Source organism: Carex rostrata, chromosome 10 (assembly GCF_964058835.1).
Source record: "Carex rostrata chromosome 10, lpCarRost1.2, whole genome shotgun sequence".
Classification (NCBI taxonomy): domain Eukaryota; kingdom Viridiplantae; phylum Streptophyta; class Magnoliopsida; order Poales; family Cyperaceae; genus Carex; species Carex rostrata.
Window position 1 is genome coordinate 10,833,495 of NC_135927.1, and position 14,079 is coordinate 10,847,573.

The 14,079-nt window shown below is 34.2% G+C and overlaps 1 protein-coding gene across 1 annotated transcript; it reads right to left on the bottom strand.

The window, feature by feature from the left end:
* Positions 1–1,118: 1,118 nt before the first annotated feature.
* On the bottom strand, positions 1,119–4,126 carry LOC144560990 (galactan beta-1,4-galactosyltransferase GALS1-like). Its single transcript, XM_078310211.1, has 2 exons — positions 2,706–4,126; positions 1,119–1,782 (listed from the first exon to the last, which is right to left on the bottom strand). Exons 1-2 carry the CDS (start codon positions 3,953–3,955, stop codon positions 1,437–1,439), a joined length of 1,596 nt encoding a protein of 531 aa, XP_078166337.1. The 5' UTR covers positions 3,956–4,126; the 3' UTR covers positions 1,119–1,436.
* Positions 4,127–14,079: the final 9,953 nt, after the last annotated feature.

Here is a 14,079-nt window from a genome sequence, read left to right on the forward strand (position 1 = left end):
TGAATCATAAATGAAAGCATAAATTACTGAAAATATCAACAAAAACACAAAATACTTTATAACTACATTTTAGAATATTTGCATACATAATTCTTGATATATGTCTTTGAATTTTGAAAAAAATAAATTATCATGTAAATGACATATATTGAACTATCATAGATAATTTCAATGATCTTTGAATAATAAATGAAACCGTAAACCATTAAAAAAGATATATGGTTTCGATGATTTTTGAATCATAAATATCTAGTACTGGTACGAATAAATGAGTGTGTGGTTTGGAATTTGTTTTTTTTTTAGAACAAGATTCTAAAATCATAAATATAATCATTATTTTTTTTATTCCAAACAAGATGCTTTCGATGATTTTTGAATCATAAATATAACCATAATTCATGAAAAACATCAATAAAAAAATTTAAAACAAGATTGTGAAATTTAAGAGGAGACGGTTTTGAATTTAAAAAAAAAATAATAATAATTACTGTGTAAAGGACATATATTGAACAATCTAAGATAATTCAATGATCTTTGAATAAAGAAATAAGTAAACGTATACAATAAATAGTAAATGCATTTTAAAGTTATGGTCGTTTAGAGAACATGGGTACGTCATCGAAGTTTTGACGTCATCAATGTTAAGCAATAATAAAGTTATGGTCGTTTATAGAGCATGGGTGTGTCATCGATGTTTTGGCAATGAAACATCGATACACTTCTGCCGTCGTTAAGCCGGGCATAAAACATCGGTGCATTATCGGTGTTTTTGCATGGAAACATCGATTTTTTTTTAAAAACTTTAAACAACCATAACTTTGGCTAGGAAAGTCGGATTTGCACGTATAACCCCAATTTGGAAAGGGGGGACGAGGCGATCGGGACCTCGTTTGGGGATGATCCCCAAGTATCCGACGGAATCAGAATTGCAACTCAACTTCCATTATCAGTTTTTACTATATTTATATATGGTTTGAATTTGGCTTTTCAGGAAAGAAAATCACTAATATTGGGATAAAAACGGCAACAATCAAGAAAATGCACCTTGTATTCCCATCACCCAAATTCTAAAATAGAAATTTAGGAACTATTTGCAAATGTCTGGAAAAAAATTACACGTATTAGTAACAAAACATGATTCGTTCAGTCATAATTCACAAATACAGAGTCTTAAATTGAAATTAACTTTGTAGACCATCCCTAGAATCACCAACTAAAACACCTTAAGTCTCTAATATCTAAATTGTGTTATTTATCTATATAAAAATGAAAAAAAAATAACATGAAAACCAACATTAACAGGACAGCATAAAAGAAAAGTTTAAAAAAATAACAGCTAGACCTTTACACAAACATAACCAACTAAGATCAAAGAATGAGAATCTATCCATACCGCATCTATGTATAGTAGTACCATATAACAAATACCGCAACCGCTATCTTTGTAAAGCTCCAATGTTTTCCCTCTCAAATTTTTTAATTGTAGCAGCCAATTGTTTCATAGTATCATCATAAACATATGGAATCCCCTCAAACCACACCTTGGTACCTTTTGCTGGTACCGGCACATACTCCCTGCACGGTTCACCTAAAACATTGATCGAGTTGTGATAGTGATAGTACCGAATTAAGCTCTCGGTCTTGTGAGTTGTTCGGCCGAACACATTTTGCGACATGTGGACCCCAGCTGAGTAGGCATATCTGGCCTGGATTGCATATTTGCGGTCCCTCCTTATACCGGTAATTGAGTTCCTGAAAAGTAGTTTCTCAAATCCCCACTCCCTGCATTTTTGGATGTTTTCACAATTAGTTAAGTTGTGTTCACAATTATTTTTCTACTGAGTGAAATGCTAAAACTGTTCTACAAGTAAAGGGATTGGTGTCTGTTTTTCAAAAAAAGATGCTATTTAGATAATGCCAATAAGCTTTCTTCAATATTTATTGCAGGGGACTTCTGAAAACAAAACTGTAAGATTGACCAAAAAAAACATTACCAAATCAGACAAGTGTCATAAATAAAAATGCACTTAAACCGTTAAGGATAAAGAATAATATATAGGAATTAAGGCCTTCATATCTATACTGCTTTATTTCCAACAGAAAAGAGTACAAAACTACAATAATCAAGCAAGCAGTTTAAACAACAAATAATAGAGCAGTAGGTACACATCATATACCTACTTGTAATAATCCACAACTAAAAATTAATGCTCTTAATCATGTTTTTAAATTAAGTAAAGTCATACACCACTTGAGTGAAGATCAGAACATTCTGTGTAATAATCCGTCATGGTGTTTTGTTAACCCAACAAATATGCTAGAATGCATCAAATCAAATAAGCACACTTCATACAATTTGACAAAAATGTACTTGAAGTTTGCCACCAAATTCCCAATATATTTGTCATTTGATGAATAATCAACTAAAAAAAGCCTTGAATGAACTTATTTTGCTGTCTTGCGCAAACGTCAAAGCAAAACTTCATAACATTTCACCACATTTTCTTAGAAAAGTTTGTAACCCAATCAACATAAATTCCAAAGAACTAAGCATCAATTAATATGTACTTGGTGGCAACTTGGCAGAATGGCAGTTTTACTAAAAATGTCATTTAACTTTGCCGAATTGTTCATGCTGTTCCCATTACTGGCCACCTTATTTATTATACTAAATTATAAGCCAAAAATAAACTAAAGGAGCTCACCTTGAATAATTCCTCGTGGAATCAAGTGCGCAGAGCTTGCTCGACATCGGGTTCTGCTCGATTGTAAACTGAGTGAATCTCTTCAACTTTCCCAAAACACCTTCGAGGCTCTCCCCAGTCGGCAAATACAAATACTCATCCACATCAAAAAAGAACGTCCAATTCGCAGTGTACCGGTACCGGTGCAAGCAATCATTAACCACCAAAAATTGATTATAATAGTAACCATCAAATTCTGATTGTGCTCTAATGTCCTGTATCGTCAACCTCCCCGCCTTAACCCATGGTTCTAGAACTGCCCGCACTTCAGGCCTGATGCCACCAGCGTCATGAAACACAAAATGGGACTTCGGCCCCAAAAAATGTGTATGGTAGGCCATCCATTCGCGCATTCTGCTAGGGTTTAGGTCTCCATATAGAGACGAGCCACAGTATAGATACTCATATTTGTACGGCGGATTAAATTGGGATTCATTGTAGGATCCTGGGGCTTCTTCCAAAGCTACAAACTTTTCATATTTACGCGAAGAGGTGGAGTAGTAGGCATGTACCACCAGAGCACCACCGGCATTGTCCGAGTTAGGATTTGAAGGGAAGGTACAATTGACAACTACAACACTGTACACCCGGCCGTATCCCCAATCAGGTAGCATTTTGTATGCCTTGGTACGGGTCGGTACCGGGTTGGGGTTGGAGGGGGTGGGCCGTGGGACCCACTCACACTTGAAGTATGGTGAGCCATACACATGGATAGGTTTTGAGGCAAGCCCGATTATGGCGAAGGTGCGGGGTCCACCACGATACGCCCCCATCTGCACAAACAGCGCCGCAGCATTTCCGTATGGCGTGAACTCACGTTTGTTTGGGTCAGTTGGAGTCGGGTTTCGGGTTGGGCGGGCCGGGTTTAGTTCCGTAACAGAGGAGAGAGAGACAGAGAAAGAAAGCTTTTTCTGGGGAACCTGAGTAGAATTAGAAGGTGGTAGAGTTGTAGAAGAATGATTTGAACTTAAGCTGGAGTGGTTTGAACTACTGGAGATGTGAGAGGTGGTGTTACTGGAGAGGACGCAGGTGGAGGAGAAGCGGGAGGGGAGGAAGGATTCGTACGGCTGGAGCTGCCACACTGCCAGGAGGAAGGTAAGCACCGCCAGCGTGGCGATGAAGGGCTTCAGATCGAAACAAGAAACAGCGATGGATGGAGCAGCAGTGGATCCGCCGCCTCCGCCGACATCTTTTCTGATATTCGGTTTCATCGTCGGATTCTTTCTCTTCTCTCTTTTACCTTCTCTCTCTTCACAGTGTTCGGTGGAAGGGAAGAAGACAAAGAGGTTCGATTGGGGAGGAGATAAGAGCAGAGATTGGGGGTTTAGTAGTAAAACACTGAAGATCTACCAGAGAATGAAGAGAGAGAGTGTGACCGAGTAACGATGGAGAAGCAGCTTTTAGTTTTTAGTTTTTTTACCCATCACTTTCTCTCTCTTGCCGGAAACAACAAACATTGCAGAGGCATACGGTAAGCTTACACCTGTCGCCTCGAGAAAATTCCAGATTGTCTGTTTCAAATTCCATGTAACCCAAATATGTTGCAAGCTACTGACCAGAGAGTTGTACGAGTACTAGAAGTACTAAGAATTCGTGGGACCGCAATGTCAGTAAATCTTTTCAGTTTACATCTCTGATATTCTGAAACAGAGAACAAGGACCGCAGGGGACGACCAAGGTCATCAATCCCTTAAAAACAGCTGTATAGACGCTTTTTCTCTTTTCATTTGTCACATTCACAAATAACCCCTCCTCAAATTTAGATTTTGTGAACCAACAAAGGTGGCGAGAATGAGGGACCCAATGGAAATAAATATAAGGGGCTTCAAGTTCAACTTTCTTTGCTTGTATTAGGGGTGGCAACGAGCTGTTAAAGAGCGAGCTAAGTCACACTCGTACTCGGCTTGTTGGTGTATCAAGCTGAGCGAGCAAGTTTGGATTTTAGGTTCCGAGTTAAAATTATTGCTCAAGACCGACTCGTGGCTTGTCCGAGCGCGAGCCGAGCTAGCTCGTTATTAGCTTGGCAGATTTATAAATTTGCATATTTTCTTTCCTGCTATATCTTAAATTTTCATAACACATCTTATCAATTATGACTAAAACAAAATAATATTTATATAACTAATTACTGAGGAATACTCTTAATTCAATTATAATTAAGCAAATCAACTACTATAAATTAACTTTACAGCTAAATTCATATATACAAATATATCAAAATCCTAAATTCATACAAACATATTCACAGAATAAATTCATGCATACCAAATCAAACAAATTCATACAAATTAACTTAATTGCTTATAATTAATTCACACATATTCCATACAAAATTATCAATCAACTTAAATACAGTCCAAAGTGCAATTGTCATAACATTGGCTATAACATCCATAGACCATAATATCCCCTATCTGAAGTGAACGGATCCGATTAAACTATTAAACTATGTATATTAAATAGCTCGTTAACAACCGAGCTGGCTCATGCCGAGCCAAACTCATTAATTCTGGCTCGAGTATGTAGCGAGCGAGCTAATTTTAACTCGATCCACTAACGAACGAGCTGTTACCAATCAAGTCACAGGCGAATACCAAGCGGGCCACGAGCCACGAGCTTTTTTACCAGTCCTAGCTTGTATAGAAAGATTTGCTGGATCAAATTGATTTACTGAGTCTATATATGACGAATAAAACATTGACATTTTAGATATAAATTATGTCTTATTTCTTGTATGATTTTCTATGAATTATGAGGTTTTCAAGGTGCTTCACGTAAAATGCTTTCTTTCCCACTTTTCCTTTTAATACTTTCTGTGCGCAAGCTAAGCTGCTAACGTTGACAAGGACAGTTTTTATTGGAGTTAATAGGTTGGTTAGTTTATTGCTTGTAGTTGCCTCTAATACTTCAGCACATTCGGCTTGCTTTTATAGGGGTTCCGCAATTTAGTGATAAGATTGGTAGACAAAGATACTCTTCCTCGGTATAAAGGACACACAGGAAACCTAAAATTGTTTATATATATATAAAAAAAAACTAACTTTATGTGGCACTGGTGAAGTAGAATTTGGTGCAGCGGTTTTTTCTAATTTGGCATATTGGAGTTTAAATCTTGAAGTTTGAGGTGTCTACTAGAGTTGTGTCAAATGTTATGAACAAATACTTTATGTTAGTCTGATCTAAATTGGTTAAAAAAATTTAAACTTTTTTTGGGATTGAACTAGTTTAAATAGATTTTATTTATTTAAATATAATTAGGTAAATAAATTTATGCTGCAATGAATCATGTTAGACTGTTAGGACATAGATTAAGAGTCAGAGAAGGAAACACAGAAGGAAAAAAAAAAAAAAAGACTTCCAAATAAACGACAGAATTCCACAGTGAAAAAAGCATCAATTATCACTCTTTTATAGATGTCAGTTTGCTAAAATAAATCAACTCAAAAAGTTTTCTAAAATAAATACAACGCCTTTTACATATGTATCAGTTTCGAGCTTCTTTATTGATTCTAAATTGCTTTATAATTCTTTTTGTATTCATTAACTTTTCCAGCTTTTGCTGAATTATTTTTTTCTTTTTGACTATTGTAATTCAAGTGAATATAACGCATTGGAACTAGTGTTGAATATTTGTACTTCTAGCTTTTTCTTTTTGACTTTTTTTTTTTTTTTTTTTTTTTGTAATTCCAGTTATTTCTTTCCAAATTGGATGTAATTAACATATGTACATATTCATAACAGATAGTGTTGAAATTAGAATACGAAATTAGACTACCTATATGGATATTAGACAAATATCAAAATTCAGAATTAAGTTCCCCTCAAAATGGATACAAATATAGGGCGAATAATGGATGAATACAGATTCTAATCAAATTACAAAACAAATATGAATGTTATTAACAAATATGCTCAACAACAACAACAATAAAGTCTTTAATTTCAAACAAGTTAATATAGGCTATAAATAAAACTTAATCATAGTCACAAAGTCAAATAGATAGTATTAAAATAATAGTAAAAATAATAATAACAACAACAACACTAATATTAATAGTAATAATGTATCAATAATAGTATACTAATACCGCCTAGGCAACGAGGGCTGCAGCACTTCTCATTTAAAAGGAGATTTTTTAACAAATATGCTCATATAATAAAAATAAGTATTTAAGAATAATTAATTAAAAAAATTAAAAAATGCATGTAATTAGTTGATGTTTATGATAGAAAATAAGTATATAAAATACAAGGGAATGTCAACAAAAATAGAAAAGAGCAAGGTATAAATGTCAACAGAAATAGAATGGAGAAATTTAAATAGAAAGAGCAATGTTTAAATGTCTCGTGTCATTTATGTTTCAATGATGTCTCATATTTATTTCTGTTTTTAAAGTTCAAACTGTCGATTTGAACTATTCAATATAATCTTCATACTAAAATGTACTTGGAGACCATATATATATATATATATATATTTTAAATATACTATCTTTCTAGATAGAAAAATAGTAAAAGAAATTTCAAAAAAAATATAAAATTTGGTATCCAATTATATTTTAATATAAAAATCATGTTGAGCGATTCGGATCAACTATTTGGACTTTGAAAATGAAGATAAAATATAATGTACAAACAAAGTATGAAATACATGAGACATTTAAACCTACTCAGATAGAAATTTAGATAGAAATTATGACAATTTGACATTATCCTACGTATAAAATAATTGTAACATTTGCTTTTATTTCATATTTGAACGATATATCTGCATTATTTTTCACAATAAATCAAATTTGTATTTGTACTTTATCATTTTTGTATATACATAATGGAGATAGATACTGATAATTTAACAGATAATTTGTGGATCCAAATACAGTAATGTTGACACATCTTTTTTTTTTGAGGGAATAATGTTGACACATCTAGTTTCAACTTATTCAATTTGACCACTCTCCCATTATGAACTTCGGTGAATTATTTCAGTTGCATTTTAGTCTTTAATTTCAGATTGGACGAATTCTGATACTTAAAATAAATAAAGGAAGCTTGATTAAATTAAGTGCTGTGCAGTAGTAACGGGCGGATTTTTTTTTTTTTTATATATAAAAAGTTATAAAATAGTTGTTACATAAAATTAGACAATTAGTGTATGTGAAAAACATACAGCTAATTAAAACAAAAAAATACACATGTATATGTGCATTTTGTGGGCGCAAATTAATCATCCTTGCTTGATTAGAGTGATAGAAGTCTAGTGATAGTTTCCTATGTACGCATATCACAGCTGAGAAGGCACTGAATCAAATTAGACCAGGAACTGAATTGACCTGACTAGGACAGTCACCCATTAACTGAGAAGACAATGAAGCAAACCAGACTGGAAACTAAATCAACAAGTTCAGAATAGTCACCTCGAAACAAAAAGAGAAGAAAAAGCGGCGGAAAACAGTACAAAACATCATCATCACAAAAACTAAACATTTATTTCTTAATTTACAGAAAGTAAATAAAAAAAGAGTTGTGCTACAGTAACACCATCACTTCAAGACACCAAGCAACAGACAAAGCGGTGGAGCGAGCATCATGGAGATAGCGGTGCAAGCGACAAGGAGGCGAAATGCTGGGACATAGACGTGCAAGGCGATGAAGCTGACGGAGGTTGAACGGTTTGGATTGACTGTTTGGATCTGCAAGCACATTCAGAAAAATGTAAAATTTGATCTGCAAGCACATTTTAACATATCCAACAAGTTGAACGGTTTGGATCGACTGTTTAGACTTTGTAAACATAGGGTGTAATCCGGTGTCACCAAAAAGGGTATACTCCGATCTCTCCTCTTTTATGTTTTAACACCTCAATCTACATTTTTTTATTTTTCGTCCCTAGTAGCAGTTTGATCAGATCCAATCTAGCACAAATGGACAGTCCAGATCAGCTCACAATATGCAATGAATTATGTATTACTAATTTACAATAGGCGAACTGAACTCGATAAAAGTAACAAATATTTTAGGAATATTATTGTCATACCATAAAAAAAACTTCTAAATATCTAATTTCCCCATCAAAACTTAAGATGGCTTATTTCCTCACTAAAAACAAATATCTTTTCTCATTTTATCTTTTTATGATCTAATTTTAAATTTTTATTTGATTGATCAGAATAACCCAGTTTTTTACCTTCTAAAATTTGCTTTTGCTTCTTGTTATAATGTAGATTATCTTCACACCAAGTGTTACATATATCTTCCTCATTCAGATTCAGAGGCATTTTTTGCTGCAATGAAAGGAAGACTCTACTTTTTTTTTGAGTAAAAGTTGGAGATCAAGCTACCGAACAATTTAATACTCTTGTAATACAACAAATGATTTCCTCATTTGAGTTTCGAACTCATGACCTTTCACATAGAGACCACGTGTCTTTGCTACCAGACCAAACGCTAGTTATTAGGAGACGCTATTTTTATTTCATGCATTTATTCAAAAAGTTTGTTTCTCATTCGTATCTAATCATTTCTCGAATCTATCCAAATTCTATAATCTTTATAGTTCACTCTGTAACAAGAAGGATTCAGCTTAAAAAATTAAAGTCGACTTCATCAATTTTTGCTCATACTTTCTTAATTGAATGGATTTGTTAAACTTTTGCTTTATTCATTTTACATGCTTTTGCTTTTGGATTTAATTTCATATTATGGTTTCTTTTGTATCCACTTCAAATTTGTTAGGATCCACTTTAAATTTTAGAGATTCGTCCAAAGTTTGCTGGAATACTCTCTGATTCGCAAAATGATTCATGTGCGCTTGCTGCACGAGTATTGAAATGGCATGTATGAATCATGAAGTGAACCAGACGGTTCCGAGCAGATATCGGACCGATTTGAGCCTGTAATGATTTAGAAAATTTTATTCTTATCTTCTGTATCTTTCAAAACGTTTTATTGAACTTAAGAACTTAATTTTAAAATTGATGTAGTTTACGCTCTTTTTTTTCTTTTTTTTTTTACCAAGAAACCTCACATTTTGGAACTTTTGTACATAACTTGCTAATAACAAGAAGCTGGCAGTATTTATTTATTAGCACATTGGAAAAATATAATTGTTTTATGAGGAGGAATTCACTTGTACTCTTTTCTGGTGACACTGGATTATACTCTATATTTTTAAAATTCAAACAGTCGATTCAAACCGTTCAACATGAATTTTACATTTTTTTTGAATTTTTTTACTATTTATTAAGATTGGTACAAAAATTCAATGTTTTGAAAACAACGATTTTATAAAATACTTAATAAATAGTAAAATAATTCTTAAAAATGTAAAATTTGATATGCAAGTACATTTAAATATATCTATCATGCTGAACGGTTTGAACTTTGAAAACTTTAAAAATGTTATTTGCTTTTGTAAATTCAGGAGAATGATCACTTAAAAACTATAGTTGAGAAGGTATCAGCTCTGAGACCTCATGTGCTTCGGGTTGAAAAAAGTTTGCATGGTGAAATTTTTACCGATCCAAAATTTGAAAACTATAGTTGAGAAGATATCAGCTGTGAGACCCACGTGCTTTTGGTAGAAAAAAAGTTTGGATTGGTAAAAATTCTACGAATCCTTTCATCGAAAAAAGTGAGGTACTTTTCTCTTTCTCTCTCTTATTTTATAATATTTTATGTTGAAGTCAGCACCAAATTAAGGCCCAAGTCCATAATTAATTTCCATGGATATATTAAAAATTGTCTAGAAACTACTAAATAAAATATCTTGTAGTGGATGATGTAGAAATATATAAATGATGCTAAAAATGTCTTATGTTTAGATGTTTCCTTCGCTCTCATGGAGCAAGTATAAGGAGGGTATGGTAAATGTTTGAAGAGAAGTTCTATGGAGTAGTTCTCTCTTGAGTCAAGATGTATTAATTAAGTTATATGATAGTTGTAGTATGTTTAGTAGTCGGTATAGTGTGAGTGTTTGAGTAATATTTTGTAATGTTATTTTTAGTAATAGTATAATCAACAAATGGTATTAGAGCGAGTTAGGTCCTGTTAGCTAGAAGATTCGGATAACCTGTGAGATTGTTGTTGTATCGAAGGTCCTGCTGATTAGGAGGTTTGTGTAACCCCTTAGTACATCATGGTGTCGAAATGTCAGACTTGAGTGGCATGAGTGGTTTGATTGAGAAGTTGAATAATTATAATTATAGAGACTGACGTACGTGTATTAAGTCATATCTGCAGGGTTGAGACTTGTGAGAGATTATGGGTGGTGATGAGATCGAGCCGCCATCGAATTCGATTCGAGCTTACAAGAAGTGGAAGGTGAAGGCGGGTCGAGCGTTATTTGTGCTGAAGGCTACGGTGTACAAGAGCCTATTGTCTCACATTGAAGATGTGGAGACACCAAAAGAGGCATGGGATGTCTTCGCCGCGTTGTTTTCAAGGAAGAACACAAGTTGGCTGCAAATGCTCGAGAGGGAGCTGATAAAAATCTCCCAAGGTGACATGACTGTAAGTGAGTATATTCTTAAAGTAAAGAATTTGTGTAGGGATATTGAGCAACTAGACGCCAATGCAAAAATTGGCGAGAATAGAATGCGGTGAATAATCCTGAATGGCATGAGGCCAAAGTATAACACCTTTATCATAGCAATTCAAGGATGGGCGACGCAACCAACCTTTCTGGAACAAGAAAATTTGTTGGCCAATCAGGAAGCTCTTGCCAAGCAGCTGGCAGGTTTGACGGTGAAGCACGAAGAGGGGAAGGTCCTGTATAGTGGTCGACATGGAGAATCGAGCAGGACCGGTATGCACGACAACCTGAGATGGAGAAGGTCTATCATGAACAATGCAAGAGGTGTTCATGTTCAAGGGGAGCTTCTACAGCCCAAGAGGGTAAAGGAGCCGAGAGTGGTGAACACTGGAGTCGAAGAGTGGAGTGCTACAATTACAGACGACTAGGGCATTATGTGAGGGAGTGCCAGTTCAGGAAAAATGAAGGAAGCTTTGTGGTGACCACGGAGGAGAATGCACCAGAGGAGGTCCCAAGTGAAGAAGAGTGGGACGCAATTGCGGCTGTTGCGGTGCAGTCGGTGGCCAACGTAGAGAATGTCGAAGAGGTTGGTGAGCCTGAAGATAAGGAGATCGACTTCGTGTTGGGTTTTGACAGTTCAAACCCATTGATTAGCTTAAGATGCAGAATGAGTGTAAAACAAAAATTTGACATTTAACTTAAACCAAAGATTAAACGGGGTATGTCAGGAAACTTTTCAAGGTGGTCCACCTTCAGTATTCCTTTGGCATCAAAACCCAATTTAATCATTTTACAGATCTACTCCATAATTATTTTTTAAAGCTTTAATCTATTTACAAATTAAATAGATTAATATAACATATTTATACCTTGTCTCCAAATTCTAATTGGAATGCAACAGACCGAGAAGACTGAATCTGAGGAACGTCTCGCCTCAGAGTATCAGACGTCTGATACCTCTATCGGTTATCCACCAGGACTAACTAGAGATTGATTTATTTTTTTTGCCAGAAATACCATAAACTGTGGGATTATGCAAAAACACTATTCACCAAAAAAGACATAATAACACTATTCATGAATCTTCAGTTATTCAGATTCACTAATAAGCAAAATTGAAATATCGTAAAATTTTGAAAAACACTATTCACTGATCCGGTAACAACCGTAACCAAGAAAGAGAGAAAAATAGAAACTCAAATCAATCTGACAATCCGATACGATGTGAATTAGTAATTTTCTTTCTATCCCACCCACTTATTTATAGACATTTGAGGAGGTTCGTCAATGACCAAAATACCCTTCAACATATGCCTATTTATAAAATATGCCATTTAATGGCGGTTTGGCCAAGACAAAGCAAAATTGAATTTTTGCACATAATTGCCGAAATTCAATTATTTTGTTTTTGGCCCTTTTTTATTTTTGGGTTTTAATTTAAATTAAGGTTAATTACTAATGGGTTTTAGCCCAAAATTCAAATCCATAATTAATATTTAAAATCCAAATGAAATATATATATAATTGTTCTAAACAATTATATTTCTTACGATTCAGTTTCGGTATGGTTTTATACAACGTGTCGAACACGCTTATAAATTAACTTTTGTTTTTGCTTGTCATCTCGTATGACATTTATAATTTAATTATATCACGTATAATTAATTATAATTATCTTAATATTAATTATAATCAATTTATAATTAATCAATAAGATTCTCCGATTAGCTTCTATACGGTGTGACCTAATAGGATATGTGTTATGTCGGTAAATATAATTAAAACTGTTTTAACTTCTATAATCCTAGGAGACATCTGACATCTGCACTATGACCATCCAATTACACAGATGATGCTGTACTGTACAATACCACGATCCAGTAAACTATTTTACTCGTGTTAATTCTTTGTCTAATAGTTATCAGATTAGTTTCAAGGTAGGTGTGTGTCATCCTTGCAAACTTAATCTTTTCTTGATCTTGAGCATATTATCAAATATAATTACTCTTGTAATTATACCGCTAGCAGATAATCTTACTCTATCAAGGGGCCCAGTGATACTATAACTCGTATAGAGATACGAGGGACAATAATACTTTTGGTAAACCATCACTACCTTAGCTAAGCTATGTATACCGAAGAGCTACCGTTATGACTGCGTTTTACCGACAACGTTAGATAACAATCACACATACACATCTCTTAGTAGGAAAGATGAATACCTCATACTTTAGAACTTAACACTAAATGAAAACATTAATGACACGAACACAATTCCATTTAATGTTTCATTCGGGGTTTGTGAAATACCATGTTCTTGGAATATGTATCTATGTGATTAAAATGACATCTCTTGTCAGTGGTTTGTAAAACTGCTAATTACCTTGGTTAAAGACTTTTAAAAATATATATCATCTATATTATGAAATTTCACAATTCTAGTTATATATTGACTCTAGTCAGATAAATGAATGATTCATGAATGCAATAATACTCAAGGCAACAAAATGATAGTTTATTAATCACTTAATTCATGAACAAAACTTTATGATAATTTATCGTATTATTGACTTCTAGATTATTACAAACTAACCCTTCGAGTCATGGTTCTTTGAAGAATCAGTTGAAGAACTAGTCGAGAAGGAGACCAGAGTTTTAAGGTGCGCGATAGCTGATGAGAAGAAGCCACAAGGGAGCACTGAGTTGAAGGCCATCACCAAGGAGGGTGATGATGACGAGATGACACAAGGAAGTGTAGCTGTTGTGGAGAAGACTGCATGACGAGAGTTCGTGCAAGTAGAT

Excerpts from the sequence above, each read along its gene's own strand:
- LOC144560990 (XM_078310211.1), bottom strand. The coding sequence starts at position 3,955 with ATGAAACCGAATATCAGAAAAGATGTCGGCGGAGGCGGCGGATCCACT. Across the intron at positions 1,783-2,705 it reads TCCACGAGGAATTATTCAAG|GGAGTGGGGATTTGAGAAAC; the intron begins GTGAGCTCCTTT and ends CCAAAAATGCAG.